Genomic DNA, 26,850 nt, shown 5'->3' on the forward strand with positions numbered 1-26,850 from the left:
GGTGTGGACAGCCCTGGCCTCCAACCCTGGCACCTTTTTTTTTTTTTTACTTTTTGTGAGAGAGAGAGAGAAGGAGGGGCAGAGAGAGGGGTGGGGACAGAGACTCCCAAGAGGGTTTTACACTGACAGCAAGAGAGCCCAAAGTGGGGCTGAAACTCATGAACACTGAGATCATGACCTGAGCTGAAATCAAGAATCAAGACACTTAACTGAGCCACCCAGGGTACCCCCTGGCCACCTCTTTATCTCATTCGTGGGACACGGCCATTTTCTCAGCAGGTGACATCCATGATAAAGTCCCAGAAAAACTAACTCCTCGTTTCTTTCCCCACACTGCTGCTTGTGCATTATAATGTACAGCAGCTCATGTCCTACAACAAACATTCAGATCTAAATTTGAATTAACTTTGGAGACAGTATAGCATTATTACTCTTAAGGTGAATGAAGGAGCCTTCTTACCAATTTAACACTGTCATTACAAAATGTGATTAAAGCCCAATTGCTATTTTTAATTTTTTTTAAAGATTGTATTTTTTAAGTTATCTCTCTACCCAACATGGGGCCTGAACTCACAATCCTGAGATAAAGAGTTGTATGCTGTATGCACTTAGCCAGCCAGGCACCCCAGCACAATTGCTATTTGCATTTACCCATAGAATTACATGCATAGACCTTCATGCAGAAATAACTAACAGTTTTCATGGGAACTACTTAGTTCTTGTATATCTGGAGTATTTTAATTTTTTTAAAAATGTCATTATTATGACTTTTCATTCGATACAGGAGGTTTTAGCTTTTCAAGATTAAAAAAAAATTTTTTTAAGTAAGCTCTATGCCCAACATGGGGCTTGAACTCACCACCTCAAGATCAAGAGCCGCATGCTCCACTCACTGAGCCCAGGCTCTTCTTTCTTTACTTTCAGTGTACTCTGTTTCAGAATCCTTGAAACCTCTTACGAAATGTTAAACTGTTAAGGATGCAGGCCAAATATTAGCCCTGTAAATATCCCAGAGTAAGCTAAAACAGGCTGATAGAATCATTACAAACGTATCCTGCGGTTATAATCTAGCAGACATCAAGCCTTTCGGAAAAATTAAGCAAGCATTCATCAGGCAACGGAGAACTCACAGGCCTCAGGCCCTCTTTACTGTAGCTGTCAATCAGAGGTTGCCTTTCAAGCAGCATGAATAAGTGGGCTGCAGACAGCTTGGATTTTGCATAGTCCGGAGCAAAGGAGCTAGCGTGTCCTAGGGCTACTGCACCAAACACAATCGCTGTAAAAACCCTAGAAGGAAGGAGAGGAATGAAAACCTTAGTTTCTATAATTAGCTCTGTGATATTTCGAAGTCCAAAGACATACTGCTTACTAGTATTGATTTTCTTTACTCCCTTGGGTACCCCTTCACTGATCCCTGCCTCCCCCCGACCCCACCACAAGACCACTGCACACATTTCCATGAAATTCCACTAACAAAGGACATCTAGAGGAGAAGCAAAAATTGATGTAACTTGCCATGGTTTTTCTTTTTCAGGAAGTGGCTTATAACTGAATCTGACTGTGACCTCAAGTACTTTTAGTGACTAGTTATACCCTTTTTAGACCTGAGGGAACGGAATGAAGTACATACAGAGTGCTGGGGGGGGGGAGGGTGGCTGGGGGGGGTGGGAGGGTGGCTGGGGGGGGGGGTTTGGGGGCAGGTGTGATCAGCCTCCAACAAGAAAGGATGTTTCCTATTGAATTGCTGGCCCTGACTTCCAGTTGATAGTTTCTTCTAGGCTCCCAAACAGTATTAATCACTGTAGTTAAAGAAATTTTGTTAGGGAAAATAAGTTCTTTTACTAGAACTAGGTTTTCTCTTACAGTTCAGCTAACTATTGGCACTACCCTCAGAAAAACAACTGCCCTAAAGTTCTATTTTCCAATGATCTTCTCTTTGAAGAATGATAATACATTATAGTATCTTTTAGGAAGGGCTAAAGATTCTGAGATCTGTATCTCCACAAAACTATTTACTTCTGACATCAGAGCTTCCCTAGAAAAAGGGGAGGGGAGGAAAATTTTTATCTAGCAATACTTAAAAATTTTTTTAAAAACTTTCACGTCCCAAACTTCTAAATCTAAGGTATCAAAATATGTTTTAAGTACACCGGGGGGCAGGAATGGTGGGTGTAATAAGGCTTTCCCTTAAATACTGGGTAAGTTTGGTTACCAAAAACTAAATTTTAAAATAGTAATGAACCAGCATGTTGCTGCCTAGCTTTCTGATATAGCCTATAAATTAGCTTTAGCATTGAAGATTAAAAAGTTGTCTTCCAATTATCCAGAATTTAATTTATTAATGGTAGTGATGAAGTTTTGGGGAGATGGTGGGCTGGTCCAGAGCCAACGACCAAGAAACAATTCTTGAAGATGTCTTTGGTACAAAAAGGTGATTTTAATAAAGCATGGGGACACAACCCATGCAGGGGGAAGAGCTGTATGGTATGGGGTCTTGACAGGTAAATAATTATATACCCTCAGGTTGGGAAGGGGTCAAGGAGAGAGTAAGTCTCTAAGGAATTTTGGAAGCAAGGTTTCCAGGACCTTGAAGGGCTAGCTGTTGCTAGGAAAACGCCATTTTTTACCATTTAATAAAACCCCAGCCATGAGACCCTTCAAATGTATACTGGGGAGGGGGGGCATAAGCTTGGAGTATGATTGCCAGCATATATCCTGGGGCAACTGAGATAAAGGAAGTAGAATTACGGGATCCTTGAGGTTGGGATAATAAGCTAAGGTTCTCTTTTGCCCCTAACAAAGTGTCATAATCTAAGCAGCTCAGCTCCTGGAGGGAGGTCACTCTGCCAGTTTCAAGGACTGGTCAATGGGCTGAGGGCCATAAGGGAATTTAATTTTTCATTTGCTTTAGTTTCCCACACTACCATGGCAAGCACTTAAACCCTTTTCCTTTGTTCTTGGGTAGCCAGGAGTGTCCAAAGGAGTATCACACAGATCCCACCTGGGGACTGGGGGGGGGGGGGGGGGGGGGGTTGCTAGCTTGGGCTAGCCTGACTCATATTCCCTCATCAGTAGAAACAAAAAAGCAGGGCCAATTTTCTCAGAGATGCTCTTCTAGAAAATAAAAGTACTCTAAGTTGTAATTCCCAGAGCTGGATATTGCCATTTGTGCCTCTCCAACCACTTTCTGCTCTCCACCTCACCCCTACCCCCCATCTTGTACCATCTCACTTCCTGCCTGAGAAGCTGACCTTCATGGATGGCATCAAAAGGTTTTTCTTGTCCTCTGGCTTTTGATGGGGTTTGGCCATGAAAGGCAACAGCAGGGGAAGGGAGGGCTGGACGAGTGTGAGGCCAGGGTATTGGCTCTGTCTGGTTAGATTCTGGTGTTGTTGGTGTCCCTCCATCAGGGACCACAGACGCCCCCCTATGCGGTGTTCTGAGATTCTTCCCCCTCCAGAGCTGGCCCTTTAGGCTGAGGCTCTCAGTGGTTGGTTCCTAGCTGCGAACTGCTGGGGTGTTCACAGCTTTCCTGGGTAGTGCTTACCTTAACTCTTCTCACACCTTTATAAACAGACCCTTTAGCAAACTCTTAGTTACCGCTTTGAAGGAGCATCTGTTTCCTGCTGGGATCCTGAAAGCTATGAACATTATATATACCTTTTTTCATAGTTATTTTAATTTTGGATGAAAACGCTTTCCTTGTCTTGACCCTGTTCAGAAAAAAGGCTGCTCACTACTACTACTTTAAAATCAACCCATTAGAGCAGAAATACGCCCAGTGATCTTAAAAAGAATGGCTTCCCTTTGGCAAAACAAGAATGCAACCTAATTGAATGTATTTAGCATATTTTGAAAAGAGGAATGCATCCGTTAGGAAGACCACTGGTTAGCCTTGGAAACGGAGAAAAAAGGAGAGGCTACGAGGCAATGCTGGCAAGGTCATCCCAGACCTAGTCAGGGGAACAAGGCTCTGCCAGATTTCAGTAAGCATTCCCATCCCATTATCAATGCCATCTTTGGTTGCAGATCAACAGCAAGCTATTTAACCCTCTGTTTTGAGTCCATGGTAACCAGCGATTTTCTCATTACAATTTATTTCTGCCTACACTCGCTCTCCTCTTGACTGGAGTTCTGTGTATTACTACAATTCTGGTATATGATCATTTTTAGGAGTTTGGTTCATTTTAGTTCAACTCGGATGTTTAAATTGTACTTGGAGTATTATCAAGATCAGATTTCTGTGGCAGATTCAACTCTCTGACCTCATTTTAGAGCACGTGTTTTTTTTTCTATTCCCAAACTTTACATAGACCTACTAAAACCTTTTTCTAAAACCTTTTTATAGAATAATCTTTTTTTTTTAATTTTTTTTTTACTTTTTTTCCTTACATTTATTTATTTTTGAGACAGAGAGAGAGCATGAGGGTCAGAGAGAGAGGGAGACGTGGAATCTGAAACAGGCTCCAGGCTCTAAGCTGTCAGCACAGAGCCTGACGCGGGGCTTGAACTCAGGGAGTGTCGGGCGCCCAACCTACTGAGCCACCCAGGCACCCCTAGAATAATCTGTTTTTAAGTTTACTTACAGAATAACATCTCTGAAGCGCATGTGTCCGTTCACGATGAGATACGCACCAAATCGAAAACAACCGGCGTAGGAAAAATACATAAATGCTTGTGAAATACTAAAAGTAATTCCATAGACGTGTGCCTTCTGCACAGAATTCCTGAAAGGCAAGTTGGTATATTCATAACCCTCTCTTTGGCCTCTCTTAGCACTTTGTCATAGAAAGAGCAACAGCTTCTAAGGCTGGGTTTATATTCTGACTCCAGTTTTATTAGTTTGAGTGAGTGACAATCTCTGTGTATCATCACGTTTTCCAATTTGTATAATGGGAATAAACAGCATGATGCAGAATTCTTTTGAGGATTAAACAAACACAAATGTCTAGCAAAGCACCTCATTATTGGTTGTTCAAATGAGAGGTGCTGATATTATTAAATGTTAGTATCTAGTCAATCAGATATTCAACCCCTATGATATAAATATGACTGTTTTATCAAAAATGTGGAGGATGTCCAAGTTAGGACTAAAGTTGGAATGGTCTCAATGCAATTTCTTCATTACTATCTTGCCTTCCAATAATGACAAGGTATAGCCTCATACGTCAAAATTCACATTTCAGATTCAGACAAGTAGGGTCACTGAGGTTTATGCAGACACCCATCAGAAGCTCCTCCCTGAGCTAGATCCCACCAGCCCCAATACAATGTGTTTCACACCATTTCTAATTAGACCACATGCTATCCTTTATCAGTATAGCTACTTTCTTATATATACTTCAGTATTCTAAATCCTCCAAAAGAACAGTAATTTATTTTCTTCTAGATTAAAATAGGAAGGCATTTGGAAAGACGGGAAAATTCAAAATATTACTGATTTGGATATTTTAACATATCCTGTGAGCACGGTCAATATGTAAAATTACTCAACAATTTACAATGCTATTCAATCTTTAAATTATAATCAAATTGAAAATGAATTCTTCCTTAATTCCCTTGCAATTCAAATTAACCAGAAGTCTTAGGTAATGGCACATACACGTATATGTCAAACATCAAATGGAGAGAAAAATTACTTCATGAAGTGTACATAACTAAGGAGATAGAATGAGAATTTCAATTCTCCCATTTCAAATTTATAAGCGTTCGAACTATTGTTCTCGTCTACAAAGTTTTACTGTAAGTTGTTTTCATTTTTGTTAGCTTTAAAATATATTCATTTATAAAACTAGGCCTTGCCTGGTTGGAAAACAGTGGCAAATAGTGCCACTGAGTTTCTTAAACTGCTCGAGTAAGAACTAGTGAGACAGGAGTCGTGTGTTTTCAGAGTAGGTTGGGTCTGGTCCTCATCCAGAGAACAAATGGAATAGTCTAACCAAGTAAGTCTCATCTTTAGTTCAGTCTACACAGTTCCAAGAAAGTAAAAGTTTGAGGAATTCCCTGAAATAATATTTATCCTTAAACGCCCACACTGGGTGTCTGAGTTGCCTACACTAAGGAACATTTGTTTGCACAGACCTCTGTGTCTTTTAGGTCTTGGAGAACACACCTATTTTTTTCTACAAGAGATGTAAAAATCCAATCCTATAGCGCAAAAAGCTACTTACTTTCAGTGAGATACTGAGAAAATATCATCCTTCCAGTTCTATTGTTGTTTGAGCACAATTTTTATTATCTTTTGGGAACAATAATTAAACCTCAGGAAAGCAGTAGTTTCTTAGCAACAATCACATATGCTCATTACCTGTAAGCGCCATACAATTTTTCAACGTACATCGACTCAAATTTTCTTTCCTGGGTTAAGGACACAACTGTCCTAATATTTTCTATTGCTTCTGTTGCAATCTGTAATGTAGAACAGATCTTGAGAAGTGGGGCTTTCATTTTTGGATAATGAAAAATATACACTTTAGGGCTCTGTCAAAAGAATCCTCAACATTTTGTTGACAGGTTTTTAATTTCTTCAGTTTTGACAGCAATGGCATAAGGTGTTCTTCAAGATGAACTCTGTGACAAAACTGGACATCTTAAAAGCAAATCTTGTAAGACTTGGTGGGCAAGTCTTCAGATGTCCAGGGAGACTGACAAGCTTAGAGCAAACATACTGGTCTCGACATCAGAAACCGGTTTTTATTTGCAGCCCTGCCAGCAGTCAGTTACTTGACTGGTTTTAGTCACAGCCTTTTGTGGCTTTGCTTTCTTTACAGGGTAGGGCCCTAAAAGAGAGGGTCCTAGCATTACGCTATGGAATTTATAAGGGCCCACTGAAGGGGCCAGTCATTTCCTCCATGCACATATCCCTAGAGAAACTGGTCACTCACAACTGGAACGAAGATCCCGATTGTAAACAACATAACTCTGCCTTAAGTCCCTGCTTAAACTAGGGACAGACACCAGATGGATAGGTTTACTAGACTTGGAGGCCACTGCTTGACCCAGGATGTCCTGTGGATTCAGAGATGAAGGTCTCCATGTGGGGGGGCCACACTGGGTATGTGGAGGAAGCTGGTCTGAATATTCAGCAGGGGAGGAAGGGAACAAAGGTGTAAAGAGACTCAGACACCATGGAGCTTGTGGCTCTAACAGAGGACCTGGTGGTGATTTTACAATAATATAATCCATCTGTATCCCCCGAACTTCCCTGTCTCTTTATCTCAAAACGCTTTCTACCCAAGCCAGTCAAAGCAGTTTTTTGACTTTTATAGCCAAACCACGCTTGACTAATGTTAATGGTCTGTGACTTAGTTTAAAGCATAGTTCCAGGGACACCTGGGTGGCTTAGCCCATTAAGGGTCTAAGGGTCTGACCTGGACTCAGGTTACAATCTCACAGTTCCTGAGTCTGAGTCCTCTATTGGGCTCTCTGCTGTCAGTGCAGAGCCTGCTTCAGATCCTCTGTCTCCCTCTCTGTCTGCCCCTCCTCCTCCTGCTCTCTCTCTCTCAAAAACAAAGAAACATTTAAAAACAAATAAATAAAGCATAGTTCCACAGGCGGCTCATCTAAACTATTAATACAAAGAGCATAAGAGTTTATGTTTTTGTTTGATCAGATTTAAGATTTTTACATCAGTTCTCTGCAACCAGATGAAGGCAAGATATTCGATATTTTAGGCTGAATGACCTTTTATCTTTAATTAGAAATGAAAAATCTAATGGTAATGAGAGCCAGACTAGAGAATACTTGCTTTGTGAGCTTTTGCTATGTGCCAGGTATTCCTTCACTTAACTGACAGGCTCCCACTTAGCCTCACATCAACCCTGTGAGATCAGTATTTTCCTGTTTTTGTAGATGTGGGAACTGGGGCACAGAGAAGTCACTAATTTGCTGAGGCTCCAGAGTTGAAAAGTAGGCAAGAATTCCGCGTCTGCATTCGTAACCCATCATGCTTACTGCTTGCCCTGCTTTGTAATTTACACAAGGAGAAGCTAGTTGTTAATGACTTCACACTCACCTCTTGATTTTCTGGTCATGGGCTAGGCTTGGTTCAGCGGGGTTATAATTTCAGTCATTAGGCAGGGCCCTTGTCAGGAGGATTAAATGCAGCCTCTCCCCACCTCTTTACCAGCCAAAGAGTCAACATCCTCATTACCAAGCCCTTTTTGAAAAATGAAAATGGAAATGGATCCCAAATCCTGATGTACTTAACCATGATTAATCTATACCCAGGTTAGTAAGAGCTTTTATTTTTGTGGGGGAAAAAAAACCAAAAACAACCCACAACCAAAAAACTGTGATGGGGGTGGGGGGCGGGGGTGTTCCAGGACCTTTTTTCTAACCCTCATTCTGTGTTAAGAGTTAACTAAGTAAACAAAATTGAATTATGACTCATTGCTAACAACATCTAAAATTTCTAGTTTCTGACATTACAGATATACACACACACACACACAGCTGTTTTGTTTTTGAGAGAGAGAGCTAGGGGCAGATGGAGAGGGAGAGGGAGAGAGAATCTTAAGCAGGCTCTATGTTTAGTGCGGAGCCTGACACAGGGCTCAATCCCACAACCACGAGATCATTACCTGCATAGAAATCAAGAGTCTGATGCTCAACTGACAGAGCCCCCCCAGGTGCCCCACTCACGCTATATTAAAAAAAAACCTTATTAGGTTTAAGTGGTTATTAAAAATAATTTCAGACTGGCCACTCCAGGTTATTCTCTGGTTCCTAGAATGAGAGTATTAGCTGGAAGAAAGAAGGGACATTATTGGATCAAATTTCTCAGTTCATTAAAGTATAAAGTGAGGACCAGAGAAGTTGGGGATCTTCTCCTGTATCGTACACAGTGACTACCAAGACGGAGACTAATAATCCAAGAGGTTATCTTTCATTTGCCATAAGGTCATTTCTAACTGCCCTCCTCCTGATACCTTTCAGTGTTCCTAGTCATTTTCAATAGAGTGAAAACTATTATCTTAACTAGATTCGAGATGTTTTCTTTCATGTAACTAGTCTAAGAAAACTTGACCTTCATTCTATCTACTGACAATTTTCCCTTCTGAAACGTGGAAGAAACAGGGTTCGGGGAAAAGGGAAATAAAAACTACAGAGTTTTTTTCAGCAGTTAGTTGTGCCAAACACAAGTCCAGGAGGTGATGCCTTAAAATATACACAGCCAGCAGCCAAGAGAATCTTCAAGCACTTTGAACACCCAAAGTGTTCTCAAGTCTCAGAACTATAAAATGTCCTAGTGGCTCCAGGAGAGGATGTGGGCTGAAGACAAGAATGAAGCATTCTGAAGGAGACCCAGGGGTGATGTCAACATGACACTGAGCTACAGCTGATGTGGGTTAAGAGACAAACAGAAATGGTTTCCTTGGACATTAGTGGGTTAGTGCAAACATGCTTGCATGGAATTTTAATCTCATACCTTAGGTGACATACATCTGGAACAAGTCACTGACCCTCTGAATACTTTCTTCCCTGTAACATGGCCATACTATTTACCCCCCTCGCATAACCAGAGTGAAAGCCAGTCGCAGTAACATGGTTGAAAGGGCTGTGTAAAGTGTGGTGCTGTAGAAACTAGATCACAATTTCTACTTATTATCTGTTTCCCCTCCTCATCTTTCAATAGAGGATAATACTGACATAAATAAAAATATTACTGGCTATAATCTATATTTAAATATTTAAAAGCATATACATGTGAGTAAAATGTTTAGATGTAGATTTAGATACATTTCAATACATAGGGACCACATACTAAAGGGCTTTGAAATTAGACCAGAACTTGAATCCCAGCCAACGCCTTTATCTAGTTTCTCAAGTTCCTCATTTATAAAATCGGGATAACGTTAGTGCCTGCTTCACAGAATTACTCTAAGAATGTGATGAGTTGGTGCATAAACACAGTAATTGGTACATAGCAAGGGCCGAAGTAAATATTTGCCCAATTGCCAGGATAGTTGGAAGCACAAATCAAAGCATTACTGCCATCTGGTGGCTACCCACCTTAATTATAGAAATCACAGCCAAGAAGAAAAGACTGCTCCCCTATGCACCAGCAAATTACTAACTTAAACAATTCGTTTATGCTCTCTGCCCTAAGGACTCCTCCTGTGTAAAATAGGGGTGATATTTATTTCAACAATGGCATCAGGTTATGAAGTAAAAGGCAAAACAGACTTCAGATATTCAGAAATTCTTTATAAGAACCACACATAAAGTGCTTTTCTACAGGCTAAGACCCTTATATTAATGATCCCGTTGTCAGATTACAGGCATTATTATAAACTATTTCATGCAGTGTTGACAGTTATTCACTTGTATCAAGCACATTTAATTATCAAAACATGCATGTTGGAATAACTCAAATAAAATACATGTCTAAAAACAATACTTACACTAACTGAAGCCTTATTTGACCCACCTTTCCAGCAGTTTCCAGTTCTTTTTTATCTCTTTTGGCATTTCCGGCCAACATTTTCATTTCAACGATTCCTGATAAAGCAATAATTGGAACAACTGATAATAGCAAAAGGGTCAATTGCCAACCGTAGATAAACGATATGACGATACCAGTTCCAAGGTTAGCTGCATTCTGTGCGATTAAAGCCAGCCTGGTCCCCGTGGCCTGGAAGAGCAAAAGAAAAGAGGGAGCTGTGTTTTAAGCTGCAAATCCCACAGGCTTCCAATTCAGAATGAGGAGAGGGTTGTGGGTCTGGCTTACATTTGCCCCCTTTCATTGCAATAAACCCACAACACCTGTGCCTAACTCATGAGGCTCTGCAGTTCTTTTTTTTGCTCATGCCCCTCAATTCTCATTCCTGTCCTTCCCACCTGGATTCAGCCTTACAAGAACCAGGCCATCAGCTGCTCCAACCCTGGGGATAGGATGTGGGGCATAGGCACTCTTGCACAAAAGCAACATTTAGAGAGAAAACCCCAGCGTACTCTGGTCATTTGGAGAACCCTTTGCTGCAAATGTGTAAGAGGGGAATTTATATACCTCAAGAAACCATCTGTTACGAAGTGTACGTGTCCTAACAGACTACCCGCCAGAAAGCATACATCGGATGAATTACTGTGTGTAGGCTCAGAAAAGGAGGGCTGGTGTTCGGGACGTGGCAGGTGGCTCTCCCACTGCTTCTGCATTGTGTAGGAGCAGGAAGCTTCAAAGAAAAAGCCCTCAGCTCCAAGGGTAGGGACCTACGCCAAGGAGATGAGGCCGTCCCCAGAGACAGTTATTGCTAAGGGTTGGGCAGATAACCCAAATTAGCCTTAATTATATTTAAGGGAAGGTGGTTGTTTGGTGGCTGAGGTACAGGTGGGCACTCTCTCACTGGACCCTCCTGTTTGTCCCTGGCAACCATCTTACCACCACGAGGAAAGGAGCGTTAGGATAAAGCCATCTTGGAGGACTGAAAGCCACTCAGAGTCACACACACAGAGCCACACACAAAACCACACACATACAGAGGGCACACACACAGAACATACAACACACAGAAGGCACACGCACACACAGAACTACACACACATACACACAGAGGGCACACGTGTCCTTCATGACGGCTTTGAGTCAATGGATCAATCAACCCTGAAGTCCAACTTTCCTCTTTATTGTTTAGGTTTGAGTTTTCTGTTATTTCCAGCTGAAAGCAGCATCACTGATGCAGCTATGCCATATTTGTATTCAAAACCACATTAAAGAAAAAGAGTAGAATGCAGTCTACATACTCCTTGGACCTGGGAGGCATCAGTTGCAAGTCTTGTAGAAAGGGCACCGGTACTGTTTTTATGATCATCAAACCAGCTCATGTCCTGTGGCACAAAGCACACCTTTAAATTAGTTCCAAATTAAAATGAGCCAAGAAAAGTAGATGAGACCTCCAAAACCTTCAATGCTGGAAATACCCATACCTAATGTGGCCCCGGAGTCAGGGGAGAGTGGACATGCAGTGCGGAGCTGCGGTCCCTGACAGGAACACGCACCCTTGGGGTCCGTTAGGACCCCTGCTCCAGGCTGCCCTGCTGTGGCCGGGAGAGCACAGCTGATCTGGGGGCCGGGAGTGGGGTAGGGCTTCTCTAGCTGCAGCTGTGTTCCCCGTCAGCTGCACCTGAGGGGGTGGGCACAGGTGGGCACATTTCACCACCCCATCCTTACCCCATGCACTGCAGACACCTCCTCCCTGCTGAGGTGATGTACTGCATAGACGGGATGGAGTGGTGCTCAACACAGCTCCTGTAACTCCTAAGCAGGAGAAAATCAGCCCTGCTTCCTCATCGTGTTTTGTTTGGTTTAGATGTTAGATAAGATTTTAACCGCAGCCTACACTCATCCATAGCATGTGAGTTTCACAGCAAATCATCTTCCCCACATAGCAACACTGAAAAGATACTGCAAAAAACGTTTCTCAACTCAGACCTGCTCTAAATAGGATACCTGCTATGGGCTTTTTTGTTAGCACGGATATAATCACTTCCTGTCAAGTGCATGGATAATATTCTGGCCCTCTCTCTTAAGCCTCCTCCATAAAAACATAGAATTCATATAAGCACATTTCCCCATATGTCCTGCACTAAGACTGTGGACTTCTCAAGAGGGCACATAATGCATTTTATAGTCCCGGCTAATAGCACAGGGGCTCATAGTTGGTAATGACTGAGTGAATCAACACGTGAATTATTATGAAAACAGAGCTCAAGACAAAACCGAAACTCAGTTACCAACATTTGGAAAAATGTATAGTTAGCACAGTCAGTTGTGGCACATGAATCCTACTAACCACCTTCTCCTTTGTTTCAAGATATCTTGGGGTCTCAGATGGCTAGCTTGGGCCTGCATAGAATCCAGAGAAGAGATACAGGTCCTTAAAAATGACAGTATCCATATGGATAGAGACAGTTACAAAATAAGCTCAAAAAGCTACCTAAATTAAGCATACTCCCATGAAATTCCTGAAAAGTCTTTGGATATTGAAAGACCAGGACAACTGGTAGGGCCCTGCCCAGTCCCTGCAAGAAAGCATGGATGGGGTAGGTGGGCATGGTCATGAACTACACACACCCAAACGACAGAAAGAGGCTGTGAATTTAAGAAATCTGAGCAGAAGGCATTCTCCAGTGCACACACCTACCTGTCTTAGCATTGCTTTAAAAGCCATTAACCGAAGCCTTGTGGTGAGGATCTCACCAGCTTTCCCCAAAGTGAAGCCCTGGTTAAAAAAAAAAAAAAAAGCTGTTGTCCCTTTTGATGATCGATAGTATTTGACCCAAGTGGGTATACTCATATTAGTTTTTACGTTACACATACATTAGTCCACTATTCAGGTAACAAAAGTCTACGACCAAACACTAATTCCAAGTCCGAATTTCAAATTCATGTACTTGCCCAATCATTAGCATACAAAAGAATCCTGACACCAAAAACCTTACAAATGTCCAGTTATGGCTTCTGAAACATTCTTTAAAAAAATTTTTTTAATAATTTATTTTTGAAAGAGAGAAAGCACGCAAGCACGTGAGCAGGGGAGTGGCAGAGAGGGAGAGATAGAGAATCCCAAGCAGGTTCTGCACTGTCAGTATGGAGTCCGACACGGGACTAGAACCCATAAACTGTGAGATCGTGGCCTGAGTTGGAATCAATAGTCAGATGCTTAACTGACTGAGCCACGCAGACACCCCTGGCTTCTGAAACATTCTAAACGTATTTCCTTTCCCCAACCTTCAAGGGCATCTCCGTAAGCACAGTATCGTATAGAATTACAACTTTTGGCATGTTCCTGATACTTTAAACCACCGGAAGCACAAGTAACAAAACTCCATGCAGGAACACATTCTGTCTTGTGTAGTGTAGAGGGGAAGAAGGAGGTCTGTACTATCAAGTTCCACACAAGTTTGCTGGTTCTCTGTCACAGCTCCACCTGTTCTCAGATTGGGGGAACAATTAGGCTATTCTTCCTCCTCGAGCGGCCTTGCCAGAAAATTCCTCTCTCAATTATGCCACATTCAAATGGAAGAGCAGCACAGATATCCACCGCTGGGCTGGGTGAGACCTCCAGGCACACAGAGCTTTGGTGTAGGTGTGCAGAGAATGCTCTGGGAGGACACATCAGGAGTCTTTATTAAGCCAGGAGAGTAGGTGATCAGTACCTGGGGATGAGTCTGCCCCAGGAGTCCAAGCCCGGGCTACTGCGGTCTCCTCCTTCCTCAGCCGGCACAGCACTCAAGGCCAATGTGGGCACTGCAGTTCTATTCGTCATCCCACTGTTCCCACAGTATATAAAATACATTTCTAAAACTATCCCCACTCCCTAACACACCAGGGCCTGGGGCTGGATTGCATCACTGCGTTGCTACCAGTATGGCAATGATTTCCAAATAAAAAGCTTGGCTTACTTTTACCATTGGCTCAACAATGACAGAAGACAAGCATAGTGGACAAGACTAGGAAACCTCACTTTGCTGACTTACTGGATTGTATTGGAAAGGCCTGCGTGGTGCTGAGTTACAGAGACAAAAGAAATTTAGTAAATCTAGGTAGAAAAGTACAAACAGAACAGGCTTTTTAGTTCATTTTGCCCAGGTTTACAATATATAAATGCAGTATTATAGATGTTCTTACACAGAGTTCATCTGTTAAGGAGGAAAAGATCAGAGAAGTTGCTTGAAACGGTACCAAAAGTAATAGCAAAAAAGAGAATATACTGGTGTACTGATTTTTTTTCTAGTTTATAATGAGTTTAACTGGTACTTATGTTCTCTTATGAATTCAAGTCTCTTTTTTCCTTTGTAATGAATGTCTGCTGTGGACAAACCTGGGACATAATATAATTTAGAACATAGCAAAGTCTCTATTCCTTCTGCTCAGGACACTGCCCTCTGAAAGAGCTGCATAGACTATGTTTGCAATTCATTTCAATTTAAGATTCAAAAGTTCCATTAGGTTTTAATTGATAATTAATGTATATTAATAGATAATAAAACCTAATAGATAGTTTATATTCTCTAATAGAAGGTAGACTTACGAGAAGATGAAATCATAGGTACCTACCTGAAGGAAGAAAGTAAAAAAAGAAATAATTCCCAGACCTAAAAAAAGCAACGAGAACATGTTGCATTTCCACTGCTTTACTTCATCATCCCCTGGTCCAAAAACCTACAAAAGAACATTTAAAATGCCCACTTGGATTACATGATTCTCTTCACTCTTCCCATAATAATGGCTTCAGCATTACAGTTTAAAAACTGGGCTTTGAACATGTGGGGTTTTATTTTAAATTGTAAAATACATACAACAAAAACTTTGCCATCGTAACCATTTTTAAGTGTACGATTCAGAGGCATAAGATACATTCACTGTGTCGTATCGTGCAACTTTCACCACTACCCATCTCCAGAACTTTTTCATCATCTCAGATTGCAACTCTGCACCCGTGAAACAGGAACCTCACTGTACCCGCTCCCCAGGCCCTTGGGGACCACGATGCTACTTCCCATCTCCCAGAACTTGAGGGTCACGTGGTAATTAACATGAGAAGAAACACTGCATCTGGATTGTGTGTGGTTGCACATTTTGGTGTTTGTTCCTCTTCCTCTGCACTGCTGTTCCCTCTGCCCCAACTGGTGCCTGCCTGGCCCCAGCCCTGCACCCCTGCCCCACAGGAGCTCTGCCTGCTCCTGACCAATTAACATCAAACAGCACCTCCACCTCCAGTCCCCTGCTGCCAGGCCCTGCCTTTAAAAGACTTGCTGTCCCCTGACACGCTACGTGTTTGTGTTTTGTTTGTGTGTTCTGTGTTTGTCCCAACAGAAAGTAAATTGTTTGAGGGCAGGGCTTGGTTTATTTTCTGCTTTATCTCTGGTGCCCAGGACACCATTTGGCATGTAGGAGAGGCCCCAAAATAGAAATACAGTCTGCACAGCTCTTGAATTGCAAGAGAGCTAGGGATTGCTTTATTTTCTAATTTTAAAACATTTGAAGGGTCCTTTCTAATTTACTACTGTTTTGGCTTGTGCTCTTAATTGGAGACCAAAGTCCCATGTCACAAGTACAATAAACTTATAACATGATGAAGAAGAATTTATCTTAACAAGAAAGTCTCTGCAATAATGTTAGGGGTTGACTAAGATTATATAATATAAATGGAGGGTGTAATGGAGCCTTAGATGTTTCTGATAACTTTCTCTAAATGTTCCCCAAGGAAGTTGGATTAGATACTATGAGTTTTCTTAGACTCTTCAGGCCAGGGAAGGATTGCTAAAACAATGATGTACTTGCTATTAGTTTTTGAATACTCACTCTGAGGCAGACACTCTTAAACACTCCCCTTATAGTTATCTGTAGCATCTCTTTCCATCCTCAGCCAGCCTGTGAGGCAGGATTACTTTATACATGAAGGAACTGGGGACTGACAAGAGTAGCACCCAGCCCACGTATGCACAGCCGGGAAATGGCGAGGCCGGTCTGTGCCCAGCTCTTGGTCCCTGGGGGCTGGGACTTGAGCCTGTCCTTCACCTCCTCCCAGCCTTCCTGGAGCCTGCACCTGCTCTCCTCAATTGGGAAAGGGAGCACCGTCTTCACCTCAATGAAGAGCTAATTAAAAGCCTCTGTTAGTGATTTTATAACTTACAATTTCATTAGTATCATAACTTGGAATCGTTTGAAAGGCTATCTTTTCTTTTGTCTTGCGTCTTTCCTCAAAGGGGAATTAAAAATTTCAGCTTACTCCAAAATGGAGGCGGCTTTACTCCAAAATGGACCCAGTGGGGAGGTCGGCACAAAAACGGATTTTTAATTTTTATTAATTTTTATTTTTTTTCAAGCTTACTTATTTTGAGAGAGAGAAAGCATGCAAGCGGGGAAAGGGTAGAGAGAGAGAATTCCAAATAGGCTCTGCACCATCAACGTGTGGGGCTCGAACTCACAGACTGTGAGATCATGACTTCAGCCAAAATACAGAGTTGGACGCTTAACTGAGGCACCCAGGTGCCCCGAGAACGCATTTAATGCAAACTACTACATGATGGTTTCAAACTTACCGCTAGCATTTCTGAGAACATGATTGCAAATGCCGGCTGAAGGGCCCCATTGGCAATGGCACATGCTATTCCCACCACAAAGTAGGGCCATTCTGTTTTATTCAGCTTCAAGATCTTCAGAAAAGACACTGGTGGCACATTTTCATCCTATAACACACACATACACACACACACACACACACACACACACATCTATGTATCAGGACAAACTGGTCATAACACAACAGTTACCACCAGAGTTTGTAGACAAAGACACAGCATTGTCCTCAAAGAACTTCCAAACTAGGTGCTGAGAATAACCAGTCCACACCAGTCTCCTAGAGAGTAAGATGGTCTGTTATAAAATGTTAACAGTGTCCACTGATTACATAAGGTAAGAGCTGTTCACTCAAGAAGCAGTCTTCATGATGTGACTAGCCCAGCAGAGGGAAGAGAGGCAGGACCTGGGCACAAAATGCTCTAGAATCTTATCCCAACTCAACACAGGGACGATGCTGGGGTTAAATGAGATAATACCCATGAAAAGATGGATAAATGTCCTTATAAATGTGGGATACCATTATGAACCTGGACCAGGTCTCCTCACCCCCAGAACCCTGTCCAGTGCTGCCTTTTTCCGTGACGTGTTCCTAACTCACAAAACCAAATTAATTATGCCCCTTTTCTTTTATCACTGTTCCTTGGCTTCTCCTATTTCAAAGCTTAGCTTATTTTGCATTTTTCCCCCATTTATTTATTTCCAAGCCTTGTTTTTTTAATATGTTGTTTTTTTTTTTTAAGGTGAAGACTATGTCTTTATTTTTTTAATTTTTTTAACGTTTTTATTCATTTTTTGAGAGACAGAGAGACTGTGAGCGGGGAAGCGGCAGAGAGAGAGGGAGACAGAATCTGAAGCAGGCTCCAGAATGTGAGCTGTCCGCAAAGAGCTCGGGGCTGGACTCGAACCCATGAACCATGAGATAATGACCTGGGCTGAAGTCTGCCACTTAATCAACTGAGCCACCCACCCGCAGACTATGTCTTTATATCCTTAGAAACTCTCCTAGTGCTTCGCCCATATCAGATCCTCAGCAAATGTCAAATTCAAGGTCTGCTCAAACATGAAGGATTTAGGTCATATAAACTACTTTTGGAATCAGAATATTCTCCTGTAAAATTAAACTAGATAGAAAAGGTGCACATGGAATCCCATAGCCTTATGGTCATTTAAATAGGTCATGTTTGGGACTCTATGTTTTGTTGTTTTAATGTTTATTTTTGAGAGAGAGAGAGAGAGAGAGAGATACAGAATGCAAGTGGGGGAGGGCAGAGAGAGAGAGAGAGAGAGAGAGAGACAGAATCTGAAGCAGGCTCCAGGCTCTGAGCTGTCAGCACAGCGCCTTACGTGGGGCTTGAACCCATGAACCGTGAGATCATGACCTGAGCCGAAGTCGGATGCTTAACTGACTGAGCCACTGCAGAGCCCCATGTTTGGGTCTCTATGAAACATAGAACATAGGGGTAGATTCTACTCAGCTTTCATTTTTCAAGCCACCCATTTTCTGTTTTATTTTACCCCTCCCCCCTCAATAGTTAGCATTATCTCTAAGACCTGGTCTCCAGGCTGATAAATGAGCCTTTACTCAGACTACTCTTCAACACAACACACACAAACAGGTGTCCCCAGGTCCCTCTCATCACACTTAATTCCTCCCTCTCCTTGGGCACACTGTCAAACCCTCTCTGATGGTACTTGTGACAATTTGTTGACTGTGGCATTTTCTTCCTTCCCCTCTTCTCTGTTCAATTCTTCAAGGGAAGTGCATTTCCCTTCAAGTGGTCCTCTGAAATACCAGACTGTAAAGACTTAGCAGCACAGCTCTTAAGATACATGAGAAAAAACTGTAAACTTCCATAGCCAAAAGATGGGGGTATTTATATTACTTGAAATAATGCAAATTCACAATAGTATGATTGTTACTCTCCTTTTCATAAATATACCAAGATTAAGACCTCTAAGGGAGCCCTTGTAATTTCTGCAGTAAGTAATGTTCTGGGCAGAGAAAAACAGATGCAACGAACTCTCAGTACGATTAGTTTCTTAAGGCTAAGACAAGAGTAAAAATAAACTCAACCTTTATCAAGTAATGTATTTTCAAACAATCTCTTGAAATAAGAAACTATGTTTTCTTGGAATGGATTTCCCCTCGATTACAAAAGTTTCTGTTGACTTGAATTAATGATATCACAGGTCTTCGAGTGAAAAGTGTTAAAGAACATACAATTTTTGCTATTTCTGAACATTCTCCCCTTCTTTTAGTAAGAGAATTCCAATCCAATTCCGAGTGGTAATAGCATACAGTAAAAAGATCCAATTTCTTACCCTCCCTTGTAGCTAGGTATGGCCGTGGGATGAAGTTACAGCCAATGATATAAATAAAAGCATTGTATGGAACTTGTGGAAAATCTCTGTTTCCTCCTGCTGTTGGGAATAAAGATGTTACAGCTGGAGCTTCAGGGGCCCTTTTAGGTCACATGGGTGCAAGTCACAGGCAAGGACAGTGAAGATAAGGATGAAAGGAGCCTGAGTCCAAGGGAACTGTAGAGCCACGACCATGCTAGCCTTGGGTTTCTCACCACTAAGGCTTTTTTATGTCAAAGAAAAATGCAGAGTCTCACTTTATTTAAATGGATGTTATTCTGGCTTTTTCAGCCCAGGCCATGAGAGGTAATTGTCCCTTAACAGAATGCAAATATCGGAGCCTTTTACTTTAGACTAGCTTTATCTCTGGATCTCAAAGATGAATGGAGTATCTACTTTTAATTTTAACCATCGAAACACAGACTATCTGGATCTACCAGAAGTCCACTTTTAATTGGAATTGATTTCAATTCATTGTCCAATACATTTAAAAGTTGCAATTTCCTTTTTTCCACAAAGGGTATAATTCACAGTAGGAATCATCTGTGCCTGCAATATACTTTCAAGGATAAGAATTTCAACAGCCAAACTACATCACAAAAGATTTAATTTAAGTGAAAAGCAACTTACGAGTTCTTTGATTTCCACATCAAGGCCATTCTGATACTTTCGTGAATTCCTAAGGCTTTTATGGGTGGAATTCCTAAATATGCGGGATGTCCAGCCATTGGGGGCCATTCCTATGGCAGCCTTTTCATTACTTAGTTCCACATCAAGTTCTCCTGACTCCATCTGATTTCCTGATGTCTGAAAGAAGAACAAAATGTTAAGTTGTGCACATGTGTGCGTGTCCCCAAAGGGAGATAACCTCCATGTTTAGAGCCATGGAGTCACGGTGAATATTACATGTGTCATGACTTTAAGATTCTCTAACAGCTTTTCAATCAAGGTTAGCTTGAAAACTGTAAAGAGGTGTTACAACACACAGAAGTTGTGTTCAAGGTTAAAAAGGACAGAAAGGTTAAACTCAATTTGAACAATATAAATATTGGAGTATAAAAGTGTTTCCCAAAAATTAAAAGGCCAAATTTTCATCATCCGGCAGGTATATAGGAGTTCTGTCAACATGCAAGAATGCAGGGGCCAGGTCATGACCACCACCAAAGGGAAAAAGAGTAAATAGAAACGTTACCAAGGGCTCATTTTTTTTTTTTAATTTTTTTTTTCAACGTTTATTTTTTTTTTTTTTTTTTTGGGACAGAGAGAGACAGAGCATGAACGGGCGAGGGGCAGAGAGAGAGGGAGACACAGAATTGGAAACAGGCTCCAGGCTCCGAGCCATCAGCCCAGAGCCCGACGCGGGGCTCGAACTCACGGACCGCGAGATCATGACCTGGCCGAAGTCGGACGCTTAACCGACTGCGCCACCCAGGCGCCCCAAGGGCTCATTTTTAAAGCTACAAAGAAAAGCTGGGTCAGTCCCCATGGGAGGCAATTAAACTGCTTTCCTTGACTAGCTGACTGTAATCATTTTCTTCCTTGTGTCCCGCTCAGACTCACGTCATCACAGGTGACCTCACTTGCAGGCTAAGCCTCACTGCCTGCATGGGATCAATTCTCTCCTTAAAGGGACCAAGCTAAAGGTAACTTAAGGACCTCTAGCTCAATGCATGACGAAGAACATCAAGCCAACCTTGTGGGAATCTGAGTCTGGTTCTCCATTTGCTTTCTCCATGTTCAAGTGCACATCTTAATGGGTTATACAGGGCCTGAGTTATTACAGTATTGTCTGTCTTGTTCTTGCTCCTCATCTTCAGGTCCTGTCCCCAAATCCAATCCTATGACTGTGCCTTACTGCACCTACAGTGGCCTATCTAGAGCTCTGCATATAATCTGATCCTAGCTTTCCAGTTGTGCTTTTGATACCTGACAGAATATCACCGATGTGCCTGGAACCACATTGCAGTGATATGTTCTGCTTGGTGGACTTCCTTACTTGCTTATAACTAGAACTGTTTTATACCATCTCCTAACCCAAACTAACCTAAAGCCTTGGCCTTGTAACTGATCCCTGCATCCTCGCTACCATCCCACACTGGTACCAGATTCTTTTCTCTAAAGGGCGGTTCTGCTCAAATCACATCCCAGCTCAAAAATCTTCCACAGGTTCACCACATGCTCAGGCCTGGCTCCCCCAAGTTCTAGCTCATGGCCTGGACCACCACTGATGAAGGCATTTTCTTTTCCTCTTTTTGTCATCTCCATGCTACTAAGGGGTCCACCTCAACAGACAGTTCTCCCAATAAGCCCATTATGATTTTAGCCTTCTATGACCAAATGAACAATCCCTCTCTCTCTCCTGTAATATGTTTTTCTGTGTCCTACCTGAAGCCCTCATTTGGTGGGTGCTGAGGTCACTGAGCTCCAAAGTCAAGATGGCTACTTTCTGCCAGGTGATGAGAAGCATACGTTTAAAACCACTAGCCCTTATTTCTTACACCTGAATGTATTTTAGCTGTTTTAAATATTTAATTATCAAAGCAAAACAATAAATGTTGAAAGAAAATACGATGAATATCCTAAGAACAACTCCAAATCCTGAAGACGTGAAGAGAAAAAAAATGATAATATAACTACATACAGTTTTAAATATTTTTTATGGTAGCTAAACAAACTACGTAGTGAAACTGAAATAGCAAAGCAGGAAAAATATTTCCAATACATGCAGGAGTATAGTTCCTTTTCATGCAAGGAGTTCTTAGAAGTCAACAAGAATGTCATGAACAACCCAACAGAAAAATGGCCTAAAATAGGAACACTTTAATGTAAGAAAAAACACAAATGGCCACTGAACATGTGAAAAGAGGCTCAATCTCATGAAAATTAAAGAAATCTGGAAATCCTGTTTAGCTCTTTCAGGCTAGCAAAGATGAAAAATATATACTAAATGGCTGTTAGTGATTATCAACAGGGGTTTGGATTATGGGGAGTCTTTCAAGTTTCAAAGACATTCATGTTTGGATTTTTTTTTAAGCTTCAATTTTTAAAAATAAGAGTGCATTACACTTATAATCAGGAAAAAGTTAGTATACATGTAACAGAAACAACTGGGGCACCTGGGTGGCTCAGTCGGTTAAGCATCTGACTTTGGCTCACAGGTCATGATCTAACCAACCTCTGTGGGTTTGAACCCCGTGTCAGGCTCTGTGCTGACAGCTCAGAGCCTGGAGCCTGCTTCAGATTGTGTGTCTCCCTCTCTCTCTGTGCCTCCCCCCCTCCACCCCAACTCATGCTCTGTCTCTCTGTCAAAATTAAATAAACATTAAAAAAAATTTTTTTAAATAAAAGAAACAACTAAGAGCCAATAATCCAACTAATGAAAAAGCAGTGACTATTCTATTTAGAAACATAACCAAGACCAGGTTTTATTAACACTAGGTTGGGCTTTGGAAAAAAAAGAAACACGTGGGGCGCCTGGGTGGCTCAGTTGGTTAAGTGTCCGACTTCGGCTCAGGTCATGATCTCACGGTCCGTGAGTTCGAGCCCCGCGTCGGGCTCTCTGCTGACAGCTCAGAGCCTGGAGCCTGTTTCAGATTCTGTGTCTCCCTCTTTCTCTGGCCCTCCCCTGTTCATGCTCTGTCTCTCTCTGTCTCAAAAATAAATAAACATTAAAAAAAAAAATCTAAAATTAAAAAAAAAAAAGAAACACGTTAGTTTGAGCATTTAGCAAACACTCAGGCCCACTGCGGCTCTTTCCTCCATCTCTGCAACAGCACCAGCAAATAAATGGTTAAGTAAAGCCTACACCAGAAATGAGAAATGCGAGGGTACCAAGACAAGAAGTTCAAAGGGGCTAACAATCACGGAATGCCAGAGCCAGTGGAAATAGCGGTCATCTTAGTGCACACTCCACTCATTTAACAACCGAGGACGCCAAAACACAATGACTTGCTGAAACCACTGCCTAGTTGGTGACAGGCCTTGTCTATCACACGACACCGTTCCATCTTTCACTGTACAACTTCTCCCAGGAACAAAAAGTTACGGAATACCTAGAGAAAGGTCAGAGCTGTCCTTACCCCCCTGCGGCCTCCCAGCCTAAGTGCCAGTGGGAATGGAAGGTCATTCTTTTAGGGGCACAGACGCAGGCCAGCCAGGGGAGAAAGTGGCCACCTCTTTTGAGGACCTAAGGTGTCTTCACAGGCAAAACCGCACAGCCTTAGTACCCATTAATACAATGAAAACTAAAACTGAATTAAAGGAACACTATTCATATTTTTTAAAGTAGGGAAATGATAAAGACCCTGTGATGGCTAGGACGTATAAAGAGAGGCAGTTAGTAAAATTTACTCCCGTTCTGCTGGAAAACATTCTCTGGCAAGTTGTGGCAAGAGGTATAATACTTTCTATCATTTCATTTGGTATTTTTACTTTGAGGACTTTTAAATTTCAGCAACTATTATTTATCATGCATCTATTTTGTGTTGAGTGCTTCTTTTTTTTTTTCTAATTTTTTTTTTAACGTTTATTTATTTTTGAGACAGAGAGAGACAGAGCATGAATGGGGGAGGGTCAGAGAGAGAAGGAAACACAGAATCTGAAACAGGCTCCAGGCTCTGAGCTGTCAGCACAGAGCCCGATGTGGGGCTCGAGCCCACGAACCGCGAGATCGTGACCTGAGCTGAAGTCGGACGCTTAACCGACTGAGCCACCCAGGCACCCCGAGTGCTTCTTTTTAAATTTTTTTTTTACATTTATTTATTTTTTGATAGACATAGAGAGACAGATCACAAGTTGGGGAGGGGCAGAGAGAGAAGGAGACACAGAATCTGAAGCAGGCTCCAGTCTCCGAGCTGTCAGCACAGAGCCTGATGCGGGGCTCAAACCCACAAACCGTAAGATCATGACCTGAACCAAAGTGGGATGCTTAACCGACTGAGCCACCCAGGCACCCCCTGAGTGCTTCTTTTTAAAAAACTACAGTTTTATTGAAACAATTCGCATACCATAAGAGCAACTCTTTTGAAGTTGTTGTTTTTGTTGTTGTTGTTGTTTTTAGTATAATCAGTTGCTTATTTCTTAACCTTATAACAAACTTGCATGGTAGATTTAGTACTTTTTACGTGTTTGTTTATTTATTTTGAGAAAGAGAGACAGAGAAAAACAAAGAGCATGAGTAAGTGGGGGAGGTGCATAAAGGGAGAGGCGGAGAGAGAGAGAGAGAGAGAGAGAGAGAGAGAGAGAGAATCCCAAGCAGGTTCCTTTCCATCAGCACAGAGCTCCATGAAGGGCTTGATTTCTTAAACCATGAGATCATGACATTTGCCAAAATCAAGAGTCGGATGCTTAACTGACTGAGCCACTCAGGTGCCCCAGAGTTAGTATTTTAAATGTGGAAACTGAGGCTCAGGGAAGTGACTTGTCAAAAGGTAAAGCCAATTTTTGATTTAACATTTTTAGTACCATGTTTCCAAGGGAAGTATAGGTATCCCCTACTTTTTGAACATCAGCATTATGCTACTTCATTTTTATGAAAGATCTACGTTAGTACCTGTTGACACTAGCAAAAAGAAATATGAAGAGAGTTTTTGCTCTTAGGAAGAAAGGTGAAAAGTGAAAACAGCGATCAGCATTTGTTTCATAGCCGCTGCCAGAGAGGCAGTGCCCCTGGGCATGGACAGCGGCCCCGCCAAGCTCTTTCCCCAGAACTACACTCAGCATTTCAGCAACAAGCCGCCAGAGCTTTTTTTTAAATTAATTCATTTATTTATTTTAATATGAAATTTATTGTCAAATTGGTTTCCATACAATACCCAGTGTTCATCCCAACAGGTGCCCTCCTCAATACCCATTGCCTACCCCCTCCTCCCTCCCACCTGTCATCAACCCTCAGTTATTTTTATTCTCAGTTTTTAAGAATCTCTTATGGTTTGGCTCCCTCCCTCTCTTTTTATTTTTCCTTCCTCTCCCCCATGGTCTTCTGTTAAGTTTCTCAGGATCCACATAAGAGTGAAAACATATGGTATCTGTCTTTCTTTGTATCACTTATTTCACTTAGCATAACACTCTCCAGTTCCATCCACATTGCTACAAAAGGCCAGATTTCATTCTTTCTCATTGCCACAAAGTATTCTATTGTGTATATAAACCACAATTTCTTTATCCATTCATCAGTTGATGGACATTTAGGCTCTTTCCATAATTTGGCTATTGTTGAGAGTGCTACTATCAACATTGGGGTACAAGTGCCCCTATTCATCAGCACTCCTGTATCCCTTGGGTTAATTCCTAGCAGTGCTATTGCTGGGTCATAGGGTAGATCTATTTTTTTATTTTCTGAGGAACCTCCACACTGTTTTCCAGAGTGGCTGCACCAGTTTGCATTCCCACCAACAGTGCAAGAGGGTTCCCGTTTCTCCACATCCTCTCCAGCATCTATAGTCTCCTGATTTGTTCATTTTAGCCACTCTGACTGCCATCAGAGCTTTGAACTGTATCTGCGAGCATCTGTGCCGTATCTTGATTTCTTCTGTGCATCTGTTAGCAAGGTATATCCTAAGGTATCAGAAAAGCCTAAGAGAGGTTAATTTGGAGGGTCTGGGAATACTCAAAAATTTTTCTATGTAAATTAATGCTAATAGCTTCTTTGCTTTATGCCATTTTTTAAAAATGTTTATTTATTTTTGAGAGAGAGAGGGAGAGACACACACAGAGTGCAAGCAGGGGAGGGGCAGAGAGAGGGAGACACACAATCCACAGCAGGCTTTAGACTCTGAGCTGTCAGCACAGACCCCAATGCAGGGCCCAAATTCATGAGCCACAAGATCATGACCCAAGTTGAAATCAGATGCTTAACCAACTGAGCCACCTAGGTGCCCCAAGCTTTACGCCATTTTGGCTTATGAAAGGTTTCATAGGAATACTCTACTTTTGGATAGAGGAAGAAACATGTATTTAGAATAGAGAAATACTGGAAATAAACCAAGTATTCAACTTTAGAAAAATGACTAAGCAATTCATTACATATTAATATAATGGACTGCCAAGCACCCATTAAAATGTTAGGATCCAGATGATCTGTATCTGAAATGTTAATGGAAAAGAAAAACAACAAAAAGTCCATGACCATACTAATTACAGTTATATTTATAGAAGTATATACATTTGCTTTGATCTAAGAATCATGTTTATAGAAAAATACTTATAGGTTATTTATTTTGCAAAGTGCACAAGTGAACACAATACAAGGTTAATACAAACCAATAATTATCAATATTACCTGTTTTAGGAGCTACAGCGCATGATTTTTTTACAAAGAAGACAAAACTATTCACTTCCTAGAGTCATGAATCTTGCTGTCGGTTTTGTTAGGATCTTCTAGGAAGCGTTTCAAAATCACAAAG

At 41.7% G+C, this 26,850-nt stretch overlaps 1 protein-coding gene across 6 annotated transcripts in view; it reads right to left on the reverse strand.

Annotated features, from left to right (window-relative positions):
• The window catches only part of ABCB4 (ATP binding cassette subfamily B member 4), a 71,267-nt gene that overhangs the window by 5,283 nt on the left and 39,134 nt on the right, over window positions 1-26,850 (reverse strand). For 2 of the 6 annotated variants that reach the window (XM_030307883.1, XM_030307889.1), the window contains 9 exons: window positions 20,078-20,254; window positions 17,047-17,193; window positions 15,059-15,163; window positions 13,143-13,220; window positions 11,743-11,826; window positions 10,433-10,636; window positions 6,308-6,408; window positions 4,587-4,727; window positions 1,131-1,287 (listed from right to left, as the gene is read on the reverse strand). In XM_030307883.1, the coding sequence (XP_030163743.1) occupies window positions 1,131-1,287; window positions 4,587-4,727; window positions 6,308-6,408; window positions 10,433-10,636; window positions 11,743-11,826; window positions 13,143-13,220; window positions 15,059-15,163; window positions 17,047-17,193; window positions 20,078-20,254 (1,194 nt within the window). The remainder of the gene's footprint in view (window positions 1-1,130; window positions 1,288-4,586; window positions 4,728-6,307; window positions 6,409-10,432; window positions 10,637-11,742; window positions 11,827-13,142; window positions 13,221-15,058; window positions 15,164-17,046; window positions 17,194-20,077; window positions 20,255-26,850) is intronic. The other 4 variants (XM_030307885.1, XM_030307884.1, XM_030307886.1 and 1 more) reach the window with 4 other exon arrangements.

This window comes from Lynx canadensis, chromosome A2, assembly GCF_007474595.2.
Source record: "Lynx canadensis isolate LIC74 chromosome A2, mLynCan4.pri.v2, whole genome shotgun sequence".
Lineage (NCBI taxonomy): Eukaryota > Metazoa > Chordata > Mammalia > Carnivora > Felidae > Lynx > Lynx canadensis.